This window comes from Danio rerio, chromosome 8 (assembly GCF_049306965.1).
Source record: "Danio rerio strain Tuebingen ecotype United States chromosome 8, GRCz12tu, whole genome shotgun sequence".
Classification (NCBI taxonomy): Eukaryota; Metazoa; Chordata; class Actinopteri; order Cypriniformes; family Danionidae; genus Danio; species Danio rerio.
Window position 1 is genome coordinate 55,327,719 of NC_133183.1, and position 26,913 is coordinate 55,354,631.

General features: G+C 37.5%; 1 protein-coding gene across 1 annotated transcript; it reads right to left on the reverse strand.

Moving 5' to 3' along the window:
- Positions 1-21,221: 21,221 nt before the first annotated feature.
- Positions 21,222-25,888, reverse strand: LOC141375556 (uncharacterized). The gene is made up of 2 exons (XM_073909968.1): positions 22,752-25,888; positions 21,222-22,685 (listed from the first exon to the last, which is right to left on the reverse strand). Exon 1 carries the CDS (start codon positions 24,449-24,451, stop codon positions 23,846-23,848), a length of 606 nt encoding a protein of 201 aa, XP_073766069.1. The 5' UTR covers positions 24,452-25,888; the 3' UTR covers positions 21,222-22,685; positions 22,752-23,845.
- Positions 25,889-26,913: the final 1,025 nt, after the last annotated feature.

Genomic DNA, 26,913 nt, shown 5'->3' on the forward strand with positions numbered 1-26,913 from the left:
AGAAAAATAAATGCATGGATGGTTACACAACATACTCAAAAGGATGTTAAAGAGAAGTTTAATTGTTCATTACAATGAATAAAATGGAGGGTGGCATGTGTAATTTAATGAACTAACAAACTTTCTTATTTATTTTTTTCTTTTCTTATCTATTTCTTATTCTATATTTCTTTCCTTCGTTGAAGCAGATGTGTAATCTCTGTGTTTAAAACCTCCAGCTCTGCCTCTCTAAAGTGCGTTGCCCTTTTTTTTCTCACCGTGACCTTCTATGGTGACTCGTGAATTCGGCGATCTACTGAAAATGCCTTCAGGTGTGGGCGGTGCATGCGCATTAACACGCGGTTATCTTCAGGAGGTTGATTTAACTAACTCTTATCACCTGTTTTGGAACCAACATACTCGCGGTAAGCAGGTTTTGGGTAAATCAACCGAGAGTTCAGGGTTTAGCAGATGGTAAGTTAACCCAGCTTTCTGGAATACCCCCCTGCTCTACTGTAACCTCTGACTTACGATAACTCCAGGATCTCCAATAGAAACACCACACTATCTTATCTCACAGGTCACATCTACATTTAATGACTTTTGTACATTTATAACAAATGCGTTTTCATCTTTTGCACCGTTAAATGCATTGCTAGTACGTCTTGCAATTATGTTTTAAAGGTAAAACACTGATAGCCTATATTTTGACTTACTCTATAACAAAAGTACAAGCATGACTTATCTTAAACCTATGGTTTTTGATCTCGTAGGCCATAGATTAAATACGGGCGCCAAACAAATCATTGTTTGTGCTTGCTGCGATGTAAATTTTCACATTTAAGGCGATTTCATCGATGATATGCAAAAGAAAAAATTTCTATATCCATTTACTTTGTTAAAGTTACAGCAGGTAAACTTAAAATACAATAAATATTGTATAGTTTGGCTTTTGTTTGGCACTGAGGTTGTTATGAAGTAATTTAACAAATAGCCTATTTATAAATAGGCTATTTTTAACAACTCCTGCAATGGTCACTTCTCTGGCCTTTTATATAAAGGTGTTTTATTTGTATTAACAAAAAACTTTAATGTGTATGCAACATTCACATAAAATTAAATTGTATAACATAATAGTTTATGACCACTAATCAAAGGAAAGTTTTATTATAATTTTAAAAATAATCCATTTGTGCAATGCTGAGTTAATTATTATCATTAGAATGTGACATTAATATATTTTCCCTGCATTTACAAAAAAAAAAAAAAACACTAAAATACTTTATTCAGCAAGACATTATTAGTTTGCTTTAACTTTATTATAATTAAAGTGCATTGTCAACATATTCTATATTTTGAGGATTTTTTTTCTTCCTTTTTTGTGCAAAACTTTGTTTTATGTTAGAAACTCTGCTTTCTGTGGCTAAATAGTGAGTGCATTCCTTGAATGCATTTTTAGTGCCATAATCTTATAATACTATCAACTGCAATTCAGTACAGGAAGATAATAATAATAAAACAACATATAGACCACTCAATACACTCAAATTATCAATCATTATTTAATTATTCTTCTCATTAAATACAATGCTTACTTCCAGAAATGGCATCTCCATCTAAAATCCAAAATGCTGAAGCCATCCGTGAGCGTTTTCAACTAATTGCTATAAGTATTAATTTATTGTTTTTATTAATTATATCTTTGTTTCTTAAACATATGTCTATTATAGAATTGCCATCTTTACATCTTTATCTGCTATTTTTGTAGTACAAATGTCAGCTAACCAATTCATCACTCTAGGTCAGGAAGTTATGACAATGATGTCAAAGTGGAGCAACCAAAATAAAGGTTTACATCAAAATGTAACAGGTTTAAGAAATCAACTCAAGCAAAAGGAAAAACTCCTGAAGGAAGCACTAGCACAAGCAGATGTGTATGCTGCAGCAAGAGATTTTTGTAATGATGGTAACTACATATCCAAATTTCTTATCTTTTCTCTACATTCATTTTGTATAATACTAATTGAACCTTCTTTTCTAGATGTACAAGATGCAAGTACACAGACAGCACCAACAGATCCCATGCCATTTAGTACCACAGAAGATAGTGAAGCATTGTCCAATATTTTCAATTTTATCATTTAATACAGTAAAACCTTGTCTATAAACATGTCTGCCTCCTTTTCTTTTACAGATGATAACACATTATCTCCTGTTGTTGACCACAAAGAAGAACCTTTTCACACTGACAACAAATTTTTTTATAGAATTTTTTTTTATTTTTGCATTTAAATTTACTGTATATTTTAGCTTTTTACGTCTTTGTTCACTGTCAATTTGTGTTTACATATTTATTTGTTGTTATTAATATTGCCACTTTTTTTTGTTTTCCTAATAAAAAAAATTGAGTTTACACTCTAAAGTTTTTCATATGCACAAATTTTATTAGCTTTAATTCATTAATACAAGTACAAAATATGATTTGATGCTTTAAAAAACAAAAAGATAGAATATTTTCAAAGTATTTCCTATTTCCATGTAAGAAATGTCCTACGTGAAACTTCCGGTAGAGTGAACACTGGCGCATCTATGCTGCCGCTGCACTCCGGGTATTTTATGTTGTTTTATCTATTTTAACTGTCTTAAATCAATTTTCTTAAAGTATATTATTAAAGTAGTCTTAAAGTACATATCTCAGGATTTCACTGGCGAACTCTAGAATATTGGCTGCGTTCCTACCTGTCGTGACAATCTCCAATGACAGTTACGTGGATTAACAGTCTGTGTGTCTATCATCCATCGACAGCACTGTTCCAGTATTAAACTTGTTAAGTGTGACGTCACATGAAGCGGCTTCCGGGTCCAAGCGCTCTATTCAACTGAATGGGGAGACTCATAAAATGGTAATAATAAACGTTTACAAAGCGATTTAAGGCTTTCGAAAATCACAATTGCAGTATATAGGTCCATGACTGATATCCGATGGCCAGAAAGTGATAAATTTTTTATAAATTGTTAAAATTTTGGTATTTGTTATGCAGCAAGCCCAGAGATTGTTGTGTACATTATAATTTTATATCAAATTAACTTTAATGTGTGATAGGAATAAAACGTGATCATAAACGAATGATTTCTCCACTCAAATGAGTGGCGGCTTGGACCCGGAAACAGTATCCATACGTCACAAACACGTCACCACTTAACAAGCGGATACTGCAGCCGAACTTTTAAAATTCTGCCTATATCCACACAATCCACCTTCACCTTTTCTGCTCCAGCACCCGGAAATGCTTCACTTGCCTCGAAGGAAATACATCCACCTTGGCTCTCGTCGAAACTTTCAGTACGACGAAACCAACTCCATAAAGTCATTTTGGTTAACTTCTCGATGTCCACCAAGGAATATCCGCTGCCGCGCTGATCACAGTGTGTTGACCCGCCTGACCAGGTCGGCTAGCACAGCTGTCAAACCCAGCACCGATGTCAACTTTGGTCTTTTTAACATCCGCTCGCTCTCGAGTAAGGGGTGTCTTGTGCAGGACCTCCTCTCTGACCGTAAGTTTGACTTTTTATGCCTTACTGAAACTTGGCAGCAGCCAAATGACTTTAGTTCCCTGAATGATGCTACTCCACCGGGCTTTGTTTATATTTCTCGACCGCGTGACGGTGGGAAGAGGAAGCCTCCCGATAATTCACAGCGAGAAATGGAGGATCGAGTTAGTCAGCGTTCCTACCGGTCAATCATTTGAGGTAACTATGGGTGCTTTCACACCTACACTTTTGTTTCGGAACGCATCTCGTTTGCCCAGTTAGCGCGGTTCGTTTGGCATATGTGAACAGGGCAATCGCGCTCTGTTCCGCACCAAGGTAATCGCTCCGAGATCGCTTGAGTGAGGTGGTCTCGGCTCGATTGAAACGAACCCTGGAGCGGTTCGATTGCAGTGAGAAAGCAATCCGATCCGAGCGCAAATATATCACAGTGTTTTATGAATATGTAATAGGCTTACGGCTATATGAAGAGAGAATTATGAGTATGTATGGCGGGCGGGAAGTTTCGCGAGTCTCTGGATGCCCGCAAACGAGGGATGATCTCCCGGTAATCTCGTGTCTCCCTCCCGATCCTCAAATAGGCATCGTCCCGCACCCTTCTCACCCCTCCCCACCGCATCTCTCCTCAGATGCACCCTGTCAATCACCACCAAACCACCACCTCTCCTGACAGTTTAGCGGGACGCTGCAAAATAAACCCTGACACTCTAACCAATGTAAGGAGAGTTTACTCGCACGTGACTTGTTTTAGCTCTTTTGGTCCGATTAGAAACTTTGCAGTGTGAAAGTGAACCGCTCCAAGAGCAAAGAGCAACAATTGTAATCTTTGTTTCGGAACAACTTAATCGATTCACAGGTGTGAAAGCACCCTATGTCAGCTCTCTGGACCAACTCCCACAATCATTGCCGTTTTGTACCGCCCACCAAAACCAAATAGCGAATTTATTGCTGACTTTGCGGCATTTATGACACATCTTTCTGCACTCTCGCCCAATATAATACTTCTTGGAGATTTTAACATTCATATGGACAATAATAACAACACTCTCACCAAAGATTTCACATCCTATTTAGATAGTTTTGGACTTCAACAATACGTAGACTTTCCCCACACGATAAAGGTCATATTCTGGACTTGATGTGCTGTTCTGGTGTTACACCTGACAATTGTAAAGCTGACTCCTTCCCTTTCTCTGATCATATGCTACTTCCATTCAGTGTTAATCTCTCACTTTCCAAATGTAATCCTTCACGCACAATAATATCATTCCGAAAAATTAAGGACATCAACTTGGACACTTGATCTTCTGATACCAACAGCCTTCCCAGTACTGACTATCACTATACACCAGGGGCCTGTTTCAGAAAGGAGGTTAAGTGAAAACTCAGATTATTTTAACCTTGAAATGAGAGAAACTCTGGGTTTTCCGTTTCAAAATGGCAGGTTTGTTAAACTCAATAAAGCGGGGTAAGTCAAGCCTGTTTCTAAAAGAAAGGTAACTTTAACTCAGAGTCAGTTACTGTGGTAACTTACTCTGTGAACCTAACCTGGTCAGGAGCAAGTTTTATTCTCTAAACTCAGAGTTTCTATCAGTCTCCTCCCCTTTTTTAAAGACGTAGCCTACATTCTGTATATTGACTGATCGCTTGCCTTTATTTCCTTAAATGTATAAACTTATAGTATGTTAAACTTTTATAATGGCCATTATCGATTATTAAAACTGATAATCAGCAAAAGAGAGGGGATGTTTCGTATTTTCACTGAAATTGAAAGGAGGCAGTTGTTATAGGCTCCGTTTTGTTATAAATATCCACACAGTTAAGATGACGATCATATATGCAGCACGATGCTTCAACATTTCTGCTGTCTGTTAAGTTGCTAATATTAAAATGAAGATAGACAGTTCCTTAAATCATGTTTACATTTTATTGTTGAGAAAGTGAAACAACGTAGCCAGGGTGATGTGAATGAAGTTATAAAGTACACTGTTCCCTTTGAAGATTTACCCTTGTCCTTAGTATAGTCTGTTTTCCATATCAAACTGAGAAGAAGAGACTGCAGCCTTGATCAAACTTGAGAAGTCTGAACTTACAAGGAGAGGATGCAGGACTGAACTGTGTGTGTGTTAGGATACTTAATATTGAGGAAAAGCCCCAATCAGAGAGGCGAATGTCGGCAGCCCCGCTGGATGTCTCTGTTTTCCACCTTCCACACTAAGACGGAGCAGCAGCATTTCAGAATGAAAAAGGCCGAAACGCTCCGTTTTCAGCGCTCGAGAACTCCGGTGTAATGTGGACGGTTGGCGTAACCGTAGCAAAACTTATGCGTTTTCAAACTAAAACGCATTAGTGTAAACGGGGCCTTAAATATTGTTTTAGTCATTCTAAAATGCCTTAACTGTTTCAGTATTAGTGTATATTATTAATTACCTCCGAGCGTCCGGAGCGTGTCAAGAGTCTCCGCGTCTCATGGCTTCAAACGCCCCCACGTGTTCATTGTGTTTCAGCATTGTCTTCTGACATGGAGGCACAAGTACATTAATTAAATAAAGAAATAATTGACGCAGCTTCTTCTACCACAGTAAATTCTGTTTTTACTGTTGTTATTTGGTGCCAGTTTAGTCAGGAAGTGACTATTTTTTCTCTTTGACTCGTTGGATGGAATCTCTGCTTTATTCGCATCTTTTATGCAATATTCCAGGTTTGCACATAAATTTATGTAATATATTTGGATGGAAACATAGATCTTGCCCACATTTTAGGCACACACAAAACAGTACAATAATGGCTTGTCCTTTTTTAATACATAATTAAATTTATTCACTGACCTTCGACATGTACTGTTACTAGATTAAGGGGATTATTATTCTTTCTAAAAATAATTTTTAGTACTGCTTACCTTCTAAATGTTATATCAACCTCTATCACTTGATCAATAAAAAAGGCAGACACACAAGTGCAGTGTTAAATCAATTAAAACTGATAAATGTCTATAAAAGTTTAGAAAAAAATTATAAACATCACATTACATTACTTCATTTATTATACTTAAATATTTAAATACTTAAAAAGTGAAATTACGCATTAACTTGAGCAGCTGTTTTCCCACGCTGTCTCTGTTTCACTGATGGTTCTACTTTTCAAATATAAACGCTCATATTGGCTATTACTTTGCATGAGCACATCAAGTTCAGCTGGAGAAAGAAATGGTGATCTCTTTTATAAGATATTGCCATAGTCACTCGTAATATCTGCGCTCCATTGATAATGCCTTTTTATAGACATGGTGCGCGCTCAACTCTGAGTTGGTCTACTTAAAATTGATTGACCCAACTCAGATCAGCTGTTCTGAAACCGAAAACTCAAGAGTTTTTAATCTCTCTGTAAATCAACTCAGAGTTCAAGTTTAAACTCAGAGTTGGTTGAACCTCCTTACTGAAACAGGCCCCTGATGGACTGCTCTCTCACTACAACAATAACCTTCACAACCTCCTAAATAATCATGCACCACTAAAAATCAGGACTGTTTCATTTACTGTGTCTGCACCTTGGTTCACTCCTGCTCTCTGACAATTTAAATCAAAAGGATGTCAGCTTGAAAGACAAGGACATGTATGGAAATCACATTCTTCACTATAAAGACTATTTCTGCGGCTAAATCCACATACTATTCCAGTTTAATAAGTGCCAATGAAGGCAATTCTAAAGCTCTTATTTCTCTCTTTACTAACATTACAAAACCTTCCATCTCACTTCCTTCAAACCTATATATTGTGGATTACTGTAACAATTTAGCTTCATTTTTCTCTTCAAAAATTGAACACATTCATCAGCAAATTCTGTCCACTTCTGTTTTGAATCCACCTGTCCAAGTCATATTTAACCCTTCACATTCGTTCTCAGAATTTGTTCTACCCAAAGTAACTAAAATATATAGTCTTATTCGTAAATCCCAACCATCTACCTGCATGTTAGACCCCTTAACTACTTCTCTTGTAATGGCCATACTCCCTTCCCTGTCTCCTCATCACTGACTTAATTCACTCCTCTCTCATCACTGGTATTGTTCTTTCCTCTCTCAAAGTTGCTGCTGTTACTCCAATTTTTAAAAAAAACCTGGTTTAGATCCCAATAACCTTAATAACTCTCGTCCTATTTCCAATCTTCCATTCATCTCCAAAATTCTTGAAAAAACTGTAGTTGCTTAACTTCAGCTCTCCTCAAAATCACTAATGACCTCCTGTTAGCAGCTGACTCCGGTTCACTATCCATTCTTCTTCTGCTTTATCTAAGTGCGGCTTTTGACACAATCTCACATAATATTTCTCTGGACAGGCTCGCTTCAATTGGCATTGGTAACACACCTCTCAGCTGGTTTCAATCATACCTCTCAGGTCGCACTCAGTTCAATCAATTAAAGTCTTTCACATCGTCATCAGTCCCCGTCACTACAGGTGCCACAGGGTTCAGTTTTGGGTCCGCTGCTATTTATCATCTATCTTCTTCCACTTGGTTATATTTTCCGCAAACACCAAATCCATTTTCATTGCTACACAGATAATACCCAGCTCTACCTATCAACCGAACCCAACAACAAACTCCCACCTTCATCCCTTACTAATTGCGTTGCAGACATCAAATCCTGGGGTCCGTTCTTCGTACGTGGATTACTCAGTTAGCTGGATTTGGATGTTGATGATTTGACACAATCCAGGATCGTTTCGTTCTTCAAAGCTGATCCGAGAGTTGTTGTCATAGCAACAGTTCTCCTAGGTCAAACCTGATCGGGAGCAGGTTCAATTCATATAAACAGGATTAGATCGGCTCAGTTCATGCAAAGATAATGCAGAAAGTATGTTCTGAATTCTTATATTTTCTTACAGTAGTAGTTATATACACTTGGGAAAATGGTACATATTTTTTAACTACATATATAATATAGTCATTAATAAAATAAATAAAGTTATACATATTAATAAAACTTATGCACCCTCGAAATGAAAGTACAAAGACTGTCACCTGGTGGTGCAAAGAGAAAACTTATTGATATGAACTTTTTAGATCGCTTTAGTACAAATTGTGTATAATAGAAATGCACAATATGTGACTTTTTTTAAAGCAATAATACATGTATGCAGTCATAAACATGTTTTGACAGTTAATATGCCAGTGATTTGATGCTTCACAAAAGTTGCAGACGCCTTTACCAATATGAAAATGCTTTTGTAAACAACCAGTTATTCTTTACACCGATTAAAAAAACGGCTACAAAAATAAAGAAAATCTTTTCTAAATGTAGAACTAAATACATTGATTTGCATTGAAATACATGATGAATACTCTTGACACATGAAAGTGTAAAGCCTGCAGCTCACAACAAATGTGGAAGGTTATTGCGTGTCATATTTAACAAGCCGTTTACTGCTAATTTGATGTAGCCTAATTTTGCTCACATGGATAATTGAATATTAATCAGATGATGTCATTACGCTGCTGTGCCGTCAGCCAATCATTGCATTGCTGATCATGATTTCGAGGATCGATAGATTTGTCCTTCACAACACACGCAGCGATCTCAGATCAGTTAATCCAGACATTCTAATCTGATTCGCGAACTTGTTTGAAGAACCAAATTAGCGAGAGATCAGTTATCAAGATTAAAAGATCCAGGATCTGCCAAATCATCTTAGATCATTTAAGCGAGGTACGAAGAACGGACCCCTGGTTCACCACAAATTTCTTTAACTTTTAGGTACACGATCCACTTTAAATAAATCACATGGTTTTTCCATTTCCACAAATGATTCTGTCATTACCCCCTCCCCTCAGGTTAAGAGTTTGGGGGTCATCTTCGACAGCACCCTTTCCTTCACTGCACAAGTTAATAATGTCACCCGGTCTGCCTATTTCCACCTTCGAAATATAAATCGTTTACGTTCTTCCCTCACACCTCATTCAGCTGCCATTCTTGTTCATAGTTTAGTTGCATCCCATTTAGATTACTGTAATTCCCTTCTGTTTGGCCTCCCTAAAAAAAACTCTTCATAAATTACAACTGGTACAAAACGCTGCAGCCCGTATTATCACAAAAACCCCCTCTGTCTGTCACATCACACCCATTCTGCAACAGCTTCACCGGCTTCCTATCTCTTTTAGAATTAACTATAAAATACTTCTTCTCACCTTTAAAGCCATCCACAATCTCGCTCCTCCATACCTTACTAATCTTGTTCTTCCATTCACCTCACTGTTCCCTCTGTCCGCCTTGTCACCATGGGGAGCAGATCCTTCAGCCACTCTGCTCCTCAGTTTTGGAATTTACTCCCTCCTGATCTCCGTAATTTAGACACTCTTTCACAATTTAAGTCCAGACTCAAAACACATCTGTTTAGAACAGCCTATTCTCTTTGACCCGATTGCATTCTTAAAGCTTGTATTGTATTCTGTTGTTTATTGTGTTTTTATTTGAATTGATTGTTTTAGCTGTCCTGTACGGTGAGCTTGAGTGTCATGAAAGGCACCTTTAAATAAAATGCATTATTATTATTATTAGTCCAATAGTTTTTATTCTGGAGAAAGTCTTAGGCTGTTTATTTTAGTCTGGCTGGAGTGAAAGCAAATTATATAGGCCTAATAAACATGTCAATATAATAAGCCCCTTAAAAATTTCTTTGTCAAACAAGCATTAGTCATGACCTGTCACTCAAAAGCATCTTGCTATAGCTACTTAATTTATAATGTTGCCAAATGAGATTTCTTGAAAGCTTTCTTTCTGTAAAAGCTGTTTATTTCGTCATTCTTTTAACATTTGTTGAAGATACAGATATATATTTTAAATAAACCCTTTGAAGTAATGAGCTGTTCATCTTATACTATATATATATATATATATATATATATATTAGCGCTGTCAAAATTAGTGCGTTAACTCATGCGATTAATTTTAAATATTTAACGCTTTAAAATAATTAACGCAGTTGCAGGTTTTTTTTTAACTTCCTGTTGTGGTGGACGTGTGTTCAACATGCAAGAAATGTGGATAAGACCAAGGAAGTACTTTTTAAAGGCAAGTTTCAGTATAAAACAATTAGTTGCATCACAGGTTATCCAGAGTTTCAAGCAATTTCAGGTGTTTCATTTTTAACTTTCGACTTCTGTTGTGAGTTGATACCGCATGGCGAACAGAAAGAAAATCCTCAGCATTTCGTGACTCGGTGGTTCCTTTAAGGTAATAAAATCACTGATAATCTTAATTATATTAAAATCTGAGTATTGGTGTCTTATGTAAATGTACTTAGAAATTCTCTGGTGAAGTCGCGAGCTGTCAAAGACAGCACATTACTCTGCCTTTCAGCATGAGCCCTCAAAGTTTAGCGTGCTTCCTCATTAAACGCAATGAAAGTGTATGCTTCGCGTTGTTTTGTCAGAATCCTTGTGAAATACAGTAATACTTTAGAACGCTTAGTTTAAGCAAATTTGATGAACGCGAGCAAGCGTGTTGAATCTGAAGGGAGTCGCTCCAGCGCGTTGTGTGTGTGTCAGGCCCGTTGAGGGGTGTCAGGGGTGGAGTGAGCGACGTATCTGAGTAGGGGCGTGTGTGCGCGAGGCGTACCTGAAGGACGGTGGGGGTGAGTTGCGCGCGACATACCTGAAGAGCTAGGAGGGATGCGGTGGAGAGGGGTGTGCAATGTATTTAACGACCGGTTTGCGAGAGATTATCATTCGTTTGCGGGCATCTGGGAGTCTTTGTGCATTTGCGGGATACTCCTAGTCTTAGCAACTGGATGAATGTAAAAGAGGATTAAGCAAAATTGTTTCTACTCTATAATTAATGCTCTCAACTCACAGGAACAAAACTCTACAATCCTCTACAATGCCTGTATTTTGGCATTTTTTTGCAGTCCACTTAGAATCTAACATGGAAATCAATGTTTTTTTATTGGCATTGATTGTTTTGAAATTCAAATGGCATTAACATGCCTGTGTTTTAATTTCTGTAATAAATATGGCTGTCAAGCCAGGATCTTGATGGTTTATTGTGTGTATGTTGTTTACATAAATCTCCCTACTGAAAAAAGGCTGGTTTTAGAGTGGTTTTGGCCACTTCCGGGTTGGTTTCCAGACATTTTCAGCCTGGTCTTAGCTGGTCAGGCTGGGAGATGACCAGCTAAAACCTGCTTGACCAGCATAACTAGGATGGGAGCCCAGCCAAAACCAGGTATGTTCAGCTGAAACCAGGCTGGTCAAGCTGGTTTTAGCTGGATTTAGCTGGTCATATTCCAGCCAGACCAGCTAAAACCAGGCTGGAAATGTCTGGAAGCCAGCCTGGAAATTCCAGCTGGTTCAACCAGCTAAAACCAGCCTAGGCTGGTTTATGCTGGATTTTTCACCAGGGGAAGGACACAGTGTGATCTGTAGAATGTAGCATGGATCTCATTCAGAAAATGTGCAGTTAAACTGATGTTTTAAGTCTTGAACACATGTAGAATTTGACGATTAGTGATAGAATTAAAACATATATACATCACAAAGTGCAAATTTGATAGCCTAGTTAGTAGGTCTACAGGGAAAGTCACATGAAAACAATGTTAACAACAGAGCTGGGTAAAAAAAATACACTGAAGTATATTTTAAAATAAAATACCATATTCCTCACTTTTAAGTGTATTAAATTAAACTAAAATACAGCAATGACAACATGTAATAAATACTGCAAAAAACCTTTACATGAAAGTATGAAATTTCTTCAAACCATCAGTAGGCCTATTCAATCAATCTGCAATTATTGATAGTAACAGCCTTTTTCTGACCACATTTTAGTATTTTTCTGCAGCATGTTTACATCTACTTCTACTGTACATGAGTAGTTATTTGCACTCTAAAAAGAGTAAATATGAAAGGGATGGAGGGGTGATCCCATACTTTCACTTTCTATCCTAACATTATTACTAGGTGGTTTTAAAGAGCTCCTATTATTCATTATAAAGGGTCATATTTTGGTTTTGTGGGTCTCTAACAACAGTCTTGATATGCAGGCAAGGTCAAAAAACACTTTGCTTGTCTTATATTATACATTTATGTTTACCTAATTATTCAAATGACTCTCGTATGATTCATTTAGCGATTCATTTGTTCCCGAACCCCTCCTTAGCGCAATGCTAATCCGCGCTGATTGGTCCGATAACCCAGTCTGTTTTAGACATGATATGAGAATATAAAGAGTTAACCAGATACAGTAGATTCAGTTACAAGTAACAAAACATAAACAAATACATATTTTGTAAACTAGAGAAAACAAGAAGGCAACCATTTTATTCACATTAACTTACATTTGTGAAATGGAGGAAGAAACTGGTCCATGAACTGTGCCAGAGCTTGACATAAACTTTTATAGCACAAAATTCCATACATCAATAGTCTTTTCTGATCTTTCCTTAAACAAACGGCTGATGAATCCAACAGTTTCTGCAGAGTGAGACACTGAAGCAAAGTGTGTTCACCCTTTTATCTGGTTTGTACTGCTTACAAGCAGGGGCGGAGCAAGCTGGTGGCGAGGGTAGTTTAGGGGACGCCACCCGAGGTGTGGGTGGCGAGGGTAGTTTAGGGGACACAGCCCTCTCTATTCTTCCGCCCTAGATGCGGATATAACTGTGGGCGCGGGTGGCGAGGGTAGTTTCGGGGACGCTGCTCTCTCTATTCTGCCACCCTAGACACGGATGAAGGTGCGGGTGGCGAGGGTAGTTTCGGGGATGCTGCCCTCTCTATTCTGCCGCCTTAGGCGGCCGTCTAGGTCGCCTCTATGGACGCGCCGGCCTTGCTTACAAGGTCAAATCCTAATAAGGCCCATTCTGTACTTGCGTCAGGTGTTTCCGCTGTTTCTGCTGTAAGTTTCCACTACAAATTCATCTAAAAATGAATTTCCATTACACTCTTGATGGCTTCTACATGCTTTTGCAGTTTAGCCCTTGTTTCTACAGCACATGATTGGACAAGCACACCAATTGCACCACTCTGCGCATTTATTTTCTGCTTCTAATAGGGTGGGGCTTTATTTGAATTTTTATTGATGCTGCTTAAAGGTAAATAATGTACAAATGAATTGCTTTTAAAGGTTTATTGGTTTGTAGGGTTGGCTACGGTAACAATATTTATTCATCCATTTTTTTTCGTCTTAGTCCCTTTATTAATCAGGGGTTGCCACAGCGGAATGAACTGCCAACTTATCCATCATATGTTTTATGCAGCAGATGCCTTTCCAGCCACAACTCAGCACTGGGAAAACATCCATACACTCTTGCATTCACATTTAGCATATTCAATTCACATATAGCGCATGTGGACTCTGTGGGGAAAACCAGAACAAACACAGGAAGAACATGCAAACTCCACAAAGAAATGCTAACTGACCCAGCCGGTGCTCGAACCAGCAACCTTCTTGCTGTGAGGCGACAGTGCTAACCACTGAGCCACCATATTGCCAACTATTTTTAATTAGGAAAATTCACATATCAGCCATTTCTGGAAGTATATGTGATCTTTCAGAGAAAATGGTGTCTCCAGCAGAAGAAAAAACCCTTTCACTTGGGGTTGAAGAGGCAAGACCTGACAGAAAGCATACATGTTTTTCTGTTTCCACCACTAGGCAGCAGGGTTATCAGATGTCATCGTACGTGGCACGTCTTGGTTTAACTTCAGTTCTCCATCCACTTTGATGTCAATGGAGAAATTTGTGCTCACAGTAGATTTTATTTTCAGTTCGTCATCTGCTGCAAAAAGCTAGTCGTGGATATTGTGGCTCTTTTGCAGGGAGGTAGCTACAGAAAGAGTAGGTTTATATAAAAATGTATATACTAAAGAAAATGGATAAATAAATATACAGTTAAATTACAATTTAAGTATTTATATTTAATATTAATTTATCTTAAAAGATCAAAACAGAAGTATTTTGGCAAGAAAATTTGCTTGTAAAACATTTTGTATCTTTGGTTTCTAGATAATTAACAATTGAACTAAATGGAAGATTGATGTGAAACAGTGGAACAGCTGGCCAGTGGGTGTGGTTAAAAGGCTCATCAGGAGAACGATCACCACCTGTTCTGCTCCCTTTAAAAGTTGGGCTTTGTTGGCTTGGGTGATAGCAAAAGGTTGTTTGCTGTTTGAGGTTTTTATTTATTTATTTATTTATTTATTTATTTATTTTTATTTATAATTTATAGACCTATAAAAACTTGTATGTTTAACTAAAGTTATTTATATTTTTTCAGATCTCTTTTGAGCTTTGGGCTTCATTTATTATAGCTTGAACTGGTGATCGTTTACAGATGTAAACCGTTCACGTTTAGTGTTCATTTCAATATTAGTAGTGGTATAAAAGCATTTTATATAAAAAATATCTATTATTTTAAACTTCATTGACGAGATTTAAACTCCTCTTAAAGTCAAAGGTACAGCATGAGTGTCAAACAATCTATCAAATTGAGGTAATCAGGAATACATGTAACTGAATTTGTTTCTATTTTGTTAGGGCTTTAACGACACTTTTTTTTATTTATTTATTTTTATTTTTGTACTCTAGTGATATTTATCTAGGCTGTTCCGCTAAATGGCTTTCGTTATAAATCAATCTTTCAGTCTTTGTTTAAAAATAAAAAAAATTAAGTAGGCTAAATAAACAAACAACTCATACATGGAATTTGAAACTTTTTTTAATTTTTTTTTATTATTTTTTTTCTCTGGTGTTGCTTTAAAGTCTATTAGCAAATAACTGTATGATCTTTTTGTAGCATCCTCATAACATTCCATGAAAAAATTTCCACTCTGCGGATACATTTGATGACCTAAAACTGCAATCTGATTTTTATTTCGAGGGTTTTTGAATAAATTATATAATCAGCATTACGATTGATAGTCCTGATGGCTTTGCCTTGACAGAAATTTTTTCTGAAGGATTAATATAACAGATATAGAAATATGATGAATAAGTTAATTTGAATGCTTACTTAACTTGTTCATTATTAGATGACTCAGCCATTTTTATCATCAAAACAAAGAAGTTTTATTTGCAGTCAGTAAATCAAAGATTCAAGAATACCTTCAATAAACTTTTTATATCATACAATGATATCAAATCAGTATAAATATTCTGCCAACATGAATACACAAAAACCACATTATTAAATTTCACATTGAGCATTTTGTCAAAGTTAAACTAATGTTTTACAAATGTTATCCCTGTTACTGGGCCCCAAAAAATACAGGAAAAGGGGTGTTCCAAACGAACATTTAAATAAATAAAATATCTTCGTCATCATAAGCATTGCACATATTAGTACCCATATGGTAATGTGTGAGTAATTGGGTAAGAGAACACATTTGATGGAACAACAATTTTAACATTTGAGATGGTCTTCAAATCAAGTTATGTCATTAAATTCAATTTGATCTTTCTTGTATTTCAAACCCCACAGATGTGTAAATGTCTGTAGCTATTGTTATCAGGAGCTTGTGGGTTTAAGAAAAGAGCTACGCACATACTAAAACAAATGTTGTTTGAGATGTTTATGGGACAAAATGGATTTATTTTTCTGATAACATCATTGTGTACCAGATCAGTCAATTCTCTATGCACACCACATCTGTTTCTGACAATTGAGACAGACAACTCTGGTGAGTCTACCGGAATGTCTACATTATTTTTGAGTTTTTTTATATGTATGTATGTATGTATGTATATATGTATATATGTATGTGTATATATATATATATATATATATATATATATATATATATATATATATATATATATATATATATATTATCAGTAAATGATTCAACACTTTAGTCATTTTCTGGACTTCATACATAATATCAGAGGGTAAATCATGCCCAGGGCCAGACGGAATCTGCGGACGTTTTTACTATTTCTGCGGATAATTTTGGTAAAAATCTCCGGATTTCTGCGGAATTATTTTGGGAGTTTCCAGCGGAGTATTATAACTAAAACCTTAATATATTAAATAAAAAGTAATAAATTACTGAATAAAAACTGAATAAGTTCAGATTTACACATTTACTCAAGTTAATAAACATAATTAGTTATTGGCTAAAAATCTGCAGAAATCTGCGCTTGCAGATTCCGTGTGAGCCTAATCACGCCCCCTCAGAGATATATAAATAAATCCATTATAAATCCAAATAATCTAGAAAACATTACAATCTCATTTAAAATATCAGTCAAAAGAATATAGTATGCTGCTAAATTTTCTGTGATATCATGAAAATTAAGTGTTCTTTGAATTTGAGCATTAATTTTATTATTGGGGTAACTCAAAGTGTCAACACTACCACCCTCTGTGATTAATCGATCAATTACAATTTGATTTAACCCCATCTAAGTTAGAGATTGATCATAATTAATTCGACCGTTGGGGCCTTGTCCAACTCGTACAGCATCATTATTGGTAAGGATTTTTTAACCATTCTTTTTGGTAATTTAATAAATTATAAGATCTTGAGGTTGTAACATTTGTAACTTATTTATTATCCTATGCAATAGTTAAATATTGCTTTCATTATCATGGAGTCTAGCTGCTCTGTGTATCATCGTCATTCAAATCAGTGACATTTTTTTTAGTACCCATTTTGAAATTTATTTGAAAAAAAAAAAAAAAAAAGATTTGTAACGAGTATTTTCACCCAAAAATATACAACAGATAAATACAATCAATGAACATAATAAAATAGACTAATTAAGAATAAAAATAAAAGAAACTGTAACTTCAAATAATCCATACAAGTAAAATCGAAAATATCAAAAAATAGAAAAAAAAAAAAATTCAAACAGCTCCTCCAAATTAATGTGTTCTGAGCTAGAACTTCAGCGTTCTGTTGTTGCAAGTTGACAACACTTTGTAAAATGTTAATAACATGATTTTGACCACTTCTCACAGCATCAATCGTTTCTTCGAATGTCAGCGCCGTTGAATTCAGTTGTAAAACTCGTTGGAAGTTATGATTTGCCCGGCCCATAATTTCATCGTTTAAATGGGCTAGAGCTCTCTGCTTAAATACATTTCAAAATTTCTGTTGCTATCCGTTCTTAAACATCATCAGATTTTTCTTTATATGCTCCTTTTACATTCTCTTCATTTACAAGCCACAGATCCCCTCCTCGACCTTCGTAATTTTGTTCTAAAAAGAAAAAAAATATTAATTAATAATCGATATTATAAATAAATATTTAAATTACTAGTGCTGTTTCAGCTTGTTTTCTCACTCCAAACTATTTTAGATGTATAAAAGAATCAAAACCTCTCAGAGGGGGGGGGGCCCCCACTCCCCAAATACACAAAACAGGTTGACCTTTTAACAATTTTTTTATTTTTTAAAATAAATTCTGAAGTCTCTCCCCTTCTCTTTGCAGTAAAATTTTGCTGTGCCTTTCTTTGGTGTATATCTTCAGTTTTTATTTAACTGACCCACAGTACTCGGTCCACACAACCCGTCTAGCTCCTTCTGCCTTCTCTAGGGATACACTACTCTCCAGGTTACTTGGGTCTGATGGAAATAACAGGTATTTGATTTTTAGTCATGCGATTTTACTACAATTTTGTAAAAAGTGTTAAGATGTAAAGGGATTCAGGTCTCACCTATAACGATAAGATCAGCCATCATGAAGTTAAAATGCGCTTGCTGTCTCAGAGTCATTCTGCCATAAGGATCTGTTTCCTTGGGCCACAATGACTTAAAGAGGCTGTCAAGCTGTGCCTCCTCTCTCTTCCTTTTGAGCATGTTGTCGTCCCCTTAAGTTAAAGGCATTTCTTGAGAGAAAGAGAGAGATTTAAATAAAAAAAATAAATAAAGATAATCTTATAATAAATATTAAAAAGCATACCATTCTCTTCATCAGAAATGTTTTAAGGTTTTGATAGTATCTTCTGATTCTGGCCAAGACCATAGCCAATGGCTGATCTGGCCAAGACCATATCCAGTGGCTGATTTGATCAAGCGTCCACACCTCGGAGATGCCGTTTCATCCATGTTCAGTTCAAAAGACGTGGCCTTCTGTCTGTTGAAACAGTGTCTGACGCCTCAACGGCTGATTCGCTGACTACCACTACCTCTGAGTGTAGCCCGTGACGTAGTTGTTTCCTCATCATAACTTAAAAGCTGCCCTTCATCAACTTGTAATAACAAGATAAATAAATAATGGAAAATTATATTTAACATTCATGTAATATTCTTCATGTAAAAAACATACCCACAATAAACCATCAGGATCCTGGCTTGACAGCCATATTTATTCAAGAAATTAAAACACAGGCATGTTAATGACATTTAAATTTCAAAACAATCAATGCCAATAAAAAAAACATTGACTTCCATGTTGGATTCTAAGTGGACTGCAAATAAATGCCAAAATACAGGCATTACAGATATGTAAAATTATAATAATAAACTATAGAATACAAACAGTTGCACTCATTGTACAGTTTTATTTCTGTGAGTTGAGAACATTAGTTATAGAATAGAAACAATTTTGCTTAATCCTCCTTTACATTCATCCAGTTGATAAGACTAGTATTATCCCGCAAGTGCACAGAGACTCCCGGATGCCTGCAAATGAATGATAATTTCTCGCAAACTGGTCGTTAAATACATTGCACACCCCTCTCCACCGCATCCCTCCTAGCTCTTCAGGTCGCGTGTAACTCACCCCCACCGTACTTCAGGTACGTCTCGCGTGCACACGGCCCTTCTCAGATACGTCGCTCACTCCACCCCTGACACCCCTCAACGGGCCTGACACAGACGCACACTACGCGCTGCAGCGACTCCCCTCAGATTCAACACGCATGATCACGTTCATCAAATTTGCTTAAACTAAGCATTCTGAAGTATTACTGTATTTCACAAGGATTCTGACAAAACAACGCGAAGCATACACTTTCGTTGCGTTTAATGAGGAAACACGCTAAACTTGGAGGGCTCATGCTGAAAGGCAGAGTAATGCCCTGTCTTTTACAGCTTGCGACTTCACCAGAGACTTTCTGAGTACGTTCACATAAGACACCAATACTCCGATTTTAATATAATCAAGATTATACTCTTATTAAAAGTCTACCGTGTAGCCTAAGTAGTGATTTTATTACCTTAGAGGATCACTGAGTCACGAAATGCGGAGAATTTTCTTTGTTCGCCATGCGATATCAACTTACAACAGAAGTCAAGAGTTAAAAATTAAACACCCAAAATTGCATGAAACTCTGGAGAGCCTGGTGATGTGACATTAATTGTTTTATACTGAAACTTGCCTTCAAAAAGTGCTTCCTTGGTCTTATCCACATTTATTGCATGTTGAACACACATCCACCACACCAGGAAGTAAAAAAAAAACCTGCAATTGCGTTAATTATTTCAAATTAATTGCACGCATTAATACACTAATTTTGACAGCGCTAATATATATATATATATATATAAATATATATATATATATATATATATATATATATATATATATATTAGAGGTGTGAGCCTATACTGGTCTGGTCTCACGGTTTGGTTCGGTTACGATTATCATGCCTTCGGTTCAATTCGATATTTCGGTGCATCACGGTGCATTGACGATGCTTTCCATATACAGTGTTATATTTTAGAGGAGAGGCTATAACAAGCTGTCTGTATAAACACACAGAGACACAGCACCACACTGTCACACATTCAAACACAAACATAGACAGCACCAAAGAAACACACAACAGGGAGAGCTCTCAACAGGGAGAGCTCGCGAAGAGCGGAGCAGAAAAAAGAAAAAAAAAGCACTTTTCCGACGGTCCCTTGCTGAGAGCTCCTCTCAGTGCAAACTATCCCGGCTAAACAAACATTGCGAGGGCTTAAACGGAGCAGTGCTCGTAAGTGTGGAGCGAAAAAAATGAAAGACAGCTGTGAAACATAACCAGCTTTGTCTTTTTGTAGGAAATACACTTTAGATCTTTTTAGGGTAAGAGGTTTTTGAGTTATTGCCGTCTATAACTGAATGTGTGTCAAGAATATCGAAAACAAAACCAACTGAACCGCGCTCCTTTCTGGCGCCCTCCTGGATATACAGCACCCTTAGCATTTGCCTATGCCACGGACCGGCCCTGAGTTGGCTGAGTGTTGTAAATACTCGCGCTCACCTCCCTCGCGACAGAGCGCATAGGAGATAAATGACATCAGTACATAACCGGTTATGATTATTACTGAACTGATACCGAATTGTCCGCGTCTGCATCGCGGTACACCAAAGCAACAATTAATTTTCACCCCCTAATATAAATATATATATATATATATATTTATATATATATTTATATATATATATTTATATATATATTTATATATATATATATATATATATATATATATATATATATATATATATATATATATATATTTATATATATATTTATATATATATATTTATATTTATATATATATATTTATATATATATTTATATATATATATATATATATATATATATATATATATATATATATATTTATATATATATTTATATATATATATATATATATATATATATATATATATATATATATATATATATATATATATATATATATTTATATATATATATATATATATATGTATGTATGTGTGTGTGTGTATTTATTTATTTTTTCTTCTTTTACCTGGACTGGTGCCATCGTTGTGCTCCTGTGTGATCGGTTGATTTAATGTTGGATTGGATTTGGAGCTTACTGGATTCATTCTAACTCCTGTGTTCGCTGAAGGTGTTGGGACTGGCGAGCCATACCGACCTAACTTCAAATTGTCATTGTGTGAAACTTGATATTTGTTGCTGATCAGGACTGTAGGAAACTGAACTACAAGTACACACAGTCGTTCAATTATTTCTTTTGGGGAAAGGTGTTTCTTTGTTGCTCCCTGAGATATTTTATATTCACACAAAAAAAGGTAAATATACATGTACTGACTGCTTTTTGCAAGAAAAGAAAAGACTATTGAGAAACTGAGTTTATAAAAAAAAAATAATAATAATTTCATGTGAACTTTTATTGGTTCTTTATTTCATTTATTGTTGATTTACCAAGTGTAATAGGTTTGGGTTTGTTTTATTATTATTTTTTTATACAAATTTGCATAGATCAGAGAAGAAGAATGCAATTACAAAATTGAGAAATTAATCCAGAAAATAGATTTATTTTTCTTTAAGTTTATTTCAAAACATTTTACATTTTTTACTAACAAGGGTATTTTATTTTACTGATAAAGAGCAAAGTTTATTTTTTTTTTCTGAGAAATTTAAAAGAATTGGGAGTGAAACCTATGAAAACATTTCAGTTATATTACATCAACAGTTTTGAGTAAAGGTGGGTATACTTACCTAAAATATACTTACCTGCTGAGTAAAATCTGGGTTTGAAACCTGTAGAAATCAAGAGAAACATTTGTGAAACATTATTTTAATATTTTATTTGACATTGAATATTTTTTGTACCTTGTCAAAATTTTATTTTGTTTCTTATGATTTATTTGCCGATAAATTGAGATTTACCAACTGAATACACAACAATACAATCAGTCAAATAACTTATTCGCTGTGTGAGTGGTTCATTATTGTTGTGACACCCTTGTTCTCTGCAGACAATCTAGACTTCTGATTTCACTGGTCCATATTCAAAGCCTTTCTCAGGAAAGTGTTACACGTCTTATGTGAAAAAATTTGTAGCTGTTCCTTGGTATTTTAAGAACATGAATCAACATCTAAGCAGTTACATACACAGCATATAGACTGTTTTATAGCCCTTAATGCACATTGAGTCTATATACTGTGCATACCTAACCTTTCCTACAGAACATCAGGCATTCAGGTTCAGTTGAGTTAATTGTATTGTGGGGTCAGAGGGAGGTAACAGCTCTCCCGCTATCCATTCCTTAGTTGGGAGCACCCTCTGCCGGATACATCTCGCTCTTCTTTTGCACTTGACTGTTTCACAGAGAGTGGCGATTTGAAGTATCGGAATTTCAGAGTAAAGAATGGCCTCCTTTTGTACTTGTGTTATATTGTCAATGGCACCATCCATTACATCCCCTCTTGACATTTGTAGTTGTGACACTAAATAATCATTATCTAATTAATCTAACACACAAGATCTGTATATAGACAGTTGGGGTATAACATCCCAACCATCCATACCAATTAACCAAAGATTGAATAATTTTTCCCTTTCACAGTAAAATAGCTGGACAGTCAGCGAATTACTTTGTCTCAGTGAGGCTAGAAGACTCCAGTTCTTTTCATCTGTGATAAATTTTGCAAGATCGTGGGTAAACTCACAATTTGAGGCCATGTCACTCAAAATATCAAACCTTTCAAAATCGTAATTGCATCCCATTGATGTGCCAATAAATTTTGCACTTTCTCATCTTGTTATGGTAATATATTAAGCGTGTCTGGTTTGATTCTCCTCCATTTGGAAGCTTAAAAATCAATAGGTCATAATTACCCCCAATATCATAGTCAGATAACATTTACATCTTTTTCACTTTCATCCCATAATTGATTCTAACATTGTTATACAATCATGATAGATTACATGTACGAAAACAACTGGACCTTGGTTTGATATACATTGATATACATACTTTTGCATAAACTTAATCTTTTGCAAAAGTGAGCTCTGTCACCAGGGAGGAGCTCAGAGTAGAGCCACTGCTCCTCCACATCGAGAGAAGTTAGCTGAGGTGGCTCGGGCATCTGTTTCGGATGCCTCTTGGACGCCTACCTAGGGAGGTGTTCCAGGCATGTTCCACCTGAAGTAGGCCTCAGGGAAGACCTAGGACACGCTGGAAGGACTGTCTCTCGGCTGGTCTGGGAACGTCTCAGGATCCCCCTGGAAGAGCTAGAGGAAGTGTCTGGGGAGAGGGAAGTCTGGGGTTTTCTCCTTAAACTGCTGCCCCCCCCCTGACCTGGACCCGGAATATGCAGAATTGAATAAATGAATGAAATCCTATTGTGCATGAAGTGCCAATTAGGACCCACGCTTGTCCCCTCTATTAAATCATTAATCACCGACGTGACCAGCTGATGGTCACTGGTAACAGTGGACGACGCCTTTGTGAGCTCCCACTCCGCCATGACGCCATCCACCATCAGCATGTTGATGGTCCACGCAATCTCGCCATCAATGGCCTTCTGCACCCGGGCCAAGGAAGGCTTCCCGTCCTTGAGGTCACTGCACTGCGCAAGAAGATGGCGTGTCTGCAGTTTGTACTGCAGCCTCCTCCCATTCAAGCTAATGGGAAACTTATCCTGAAAAGCCCCCCAATAATGAGGCGGAGACAGCGGCTGCTGGAGCAGGCGGTCGAGCAAGTGCAGCTGGAGGAGAAGGTAGAGCGGTGGTGGTAGGGGGCGGCTCGGGCTGCCTCCTGACGTACCTTGAGCTCTTTAACGCTTCCAGGACCCAAACGGTGTCGCCACACGAGTGTGGCCACGCAAAAGCTGCGGAATTCCGTCTGGGTCCTAAGAGGCAGCTCGCACTGCTGGATGAGGCAACGGCCCACCTCAGCCATATTAGTCACCTTTGAGGAGGGGTAAGGACTCTTGCTGAAAGGCTTCTGCTGCTCCACAACAAGGAAGCCCTTGGCCCTTAAGTGCTCGGCCAAGGAGCCGCCAGTGGGGTCCTCCTGCACAAGTCCCCGCACCTCCGCCAGGTCTATCACTCTCCCCTCTCTGACAAACCCGGCGCGCGACTCCTCGGCACGAGCTACCTCCTCCAGAACCAGGGCTTCTTCGGCTCCGCTCATGCACACCTGCCTCAAGTGCCCTGTGAGGTCTTCCTGAATTGTCAGGCACTTGAGGCAGTAAATAGCAATGCACCACTGGGAATTGTCCATTGTTGTTTCTGTCAACGCTACTAAATCACCTCAGTCGATGCAGTGGGCCTAAAATACAAAAATTAATAAATTAAAATCTAGTGAAAAAGTAAAACAAAACACAAGTAACAGAAAACAAAATACTTTACTTTATCCTTCTCCAGTAAAGAGAAGTCAAAGTACAAGGCTGATCAGTAGGCTTCAGCCTTTTACACTTTTAAAATCAGGTCATGCACATAGATACACCTCATACATCATTTTGACACATAGGATTATGCTAATGCACGTACATACACATATACCATTTGGGTTTTTCACATTATATTTAAGAACAGTTTATAAATCGCTAAGAACCAACTGTATAATGTGGTCAGATTATTCAGTCAAAAATTCTGCTCATCAGCTAAACACAGTTCATGTCTTATGTGAACAAATTTGTAGTTCCTTGGTATATTAAGAACATAAATCAACATCTAAGGAGTTACATACACAGCATTTAGACTGTTTTATAGCCCTTAATGCACATTGACTCTACAAACTGTGCATACCTATCTTTTACACTTGACTGTTTCACTGAGAGTGGCGATTTGAAGTATCAGAATTTCCGACTAAAGAAGTGGCCTCTTTCTGTACTTGTCTCATATTATCAATGGCGTCATCCATTACATCCCCTCTTGACTTTTGTAGTTGAGACATGAAATTAATCATTATCTAATTCATCTAACTCACAAGATCCGTATATACACCGTTGGGGTATAACATCTCATCCGCCCATACCAATTAACCAAAAATTTAATCATTTTTTTCTTTTACAGTAAAATAGCTGGACCGTTAGCAAATTACTTTGTCCCAGTGAGGCTAGTAAACCCTGGCCAATTTTTTTCATCTGTGAGAAATTTTGCAAGATTAGGGGTAAACTCACAATTTGAGGCCAAGTCATTCAAATAATCAAACCGTGATGCCATTGGATTTCCTTTAACTTGGTACTCTTCCAATGGCCAATCCAAATCATGACCCGTCCCTGTAGGTTGGATATACAGGGTTCTATCATTAGACAGCCCACATTTGCACTTTCCCATTAAACCAATAACGTCAGAATCATGGGAGCCCAAGGTAAAATTGATTGATCCCCAGCAATTGTTAAATATGCCAATAAGGGATGTAATTGGCTGTCCCTCCAATGGAGAATATAGTCAGTTGTGTTAAAATTTTGTTCATTATTTACAAATCAGACCATACATCATCATAATTGCATCCCATTGATGTGCCAATATATTTTGCACTCTCATCTTGTTATGGTAATATATTAGGCGTGTCTGTTTTGATTCTCCATTTGGAAGCTTAGAAATCAATAGGTCATAATTACCCCCAATATCATAGTTAAAAAATATTCCCATCTTTGTTTCACTTTCATCCCATAATTGATTCTAACATTGTTATACAATCATGATAGATTACATGTACAAAAAAAAAAAAAAACTGGTCCTTGGTTTGATTTTAAAACTTAATCTTTTGCAAAAGTGAGGAGCTCTGTGACCAAGGAGGAGCTCAGAGTAGAGCCGCTGCTCCTCCACATCAAGAGAAGTTAGCTGAGGTGGCTCGGGCATCTGTTTCAGATGCCTCTTGGATGCCTACCTAGGGAGGAGTTCCAGGCATATTCCACTGGGAGTAGGCCTCAGGGAAGACCTAGGACACGCTGGAGGGACTGTCTCTCGGCTGGTCTGGGAACGCCTTGGGATCCCCCCGGAAGAGCTGGAGGAAGTGTCTGGGAAAAGGGAAGTCTGGGGTTCTCTCCTAAGACTGTTCCCCCGTGACCTGGCCCTGGAATAGCGGCAGAATTGAATGAATAAATGAAATCCCTCTGTGCATGAAGTGCCAATTAGTACCCATGCTTGTCCCCTCTATTATATCATCAATAATCACCGACATGTCCAGCTGGTGGTCACTGGTAACAGTGGACGACGCCTTCGTGAGCTCCCACTGTGCAAGGACGCCATCCACCGTCCGCACATTGATGGTCCATGCAGTCTCGCCATCAATGGCCTTCTGCACACGGGCCAAGGAAAGCTTCCCGCCCTTCCGGTCACTGCACTGCTCAAGAAGATGGTAGGGGGCGGCGCGGGCTGCTTTCTGACGTACCTTAAGCTCCTATACGCTTCCAGGACCCAATACAGTGTAGCCACACGAGTGTGGCTACGCAGAAGCTGCGGAATTCCGTCTGGATCCTGGGAGGCAGCTTGCACCGCTGGCTGAGGCGACGGGCCACCTCAGCCATATCAGTCTCCATGGAGGGATAGGGACTCTTGCTGACGGGCTTCTGCTGCTCCACGACAAGGAAGCCCTTGACGCTAAAGTTCTCTGCCAAGGAGCCGCAGGTGGGGGTGGAGTCCCCGCACCTCCGCCATGTCTATCACTCTCCCCTCTCTGACAAACCTGGGCCACGACACCTCTGCACGAGCCACCTCCTTCAGAACCAGCGTTTC

What these genes read in the sequence shown, in the direction of transcription:
- LOC141375556 (XM_073909968.1), bottom strand. Translation starts at nt 24,451, where the DNA reads ATGGACAATTCCCAGTGGTGCATTGCTATTTACTGCCTCAAGTGCCTG.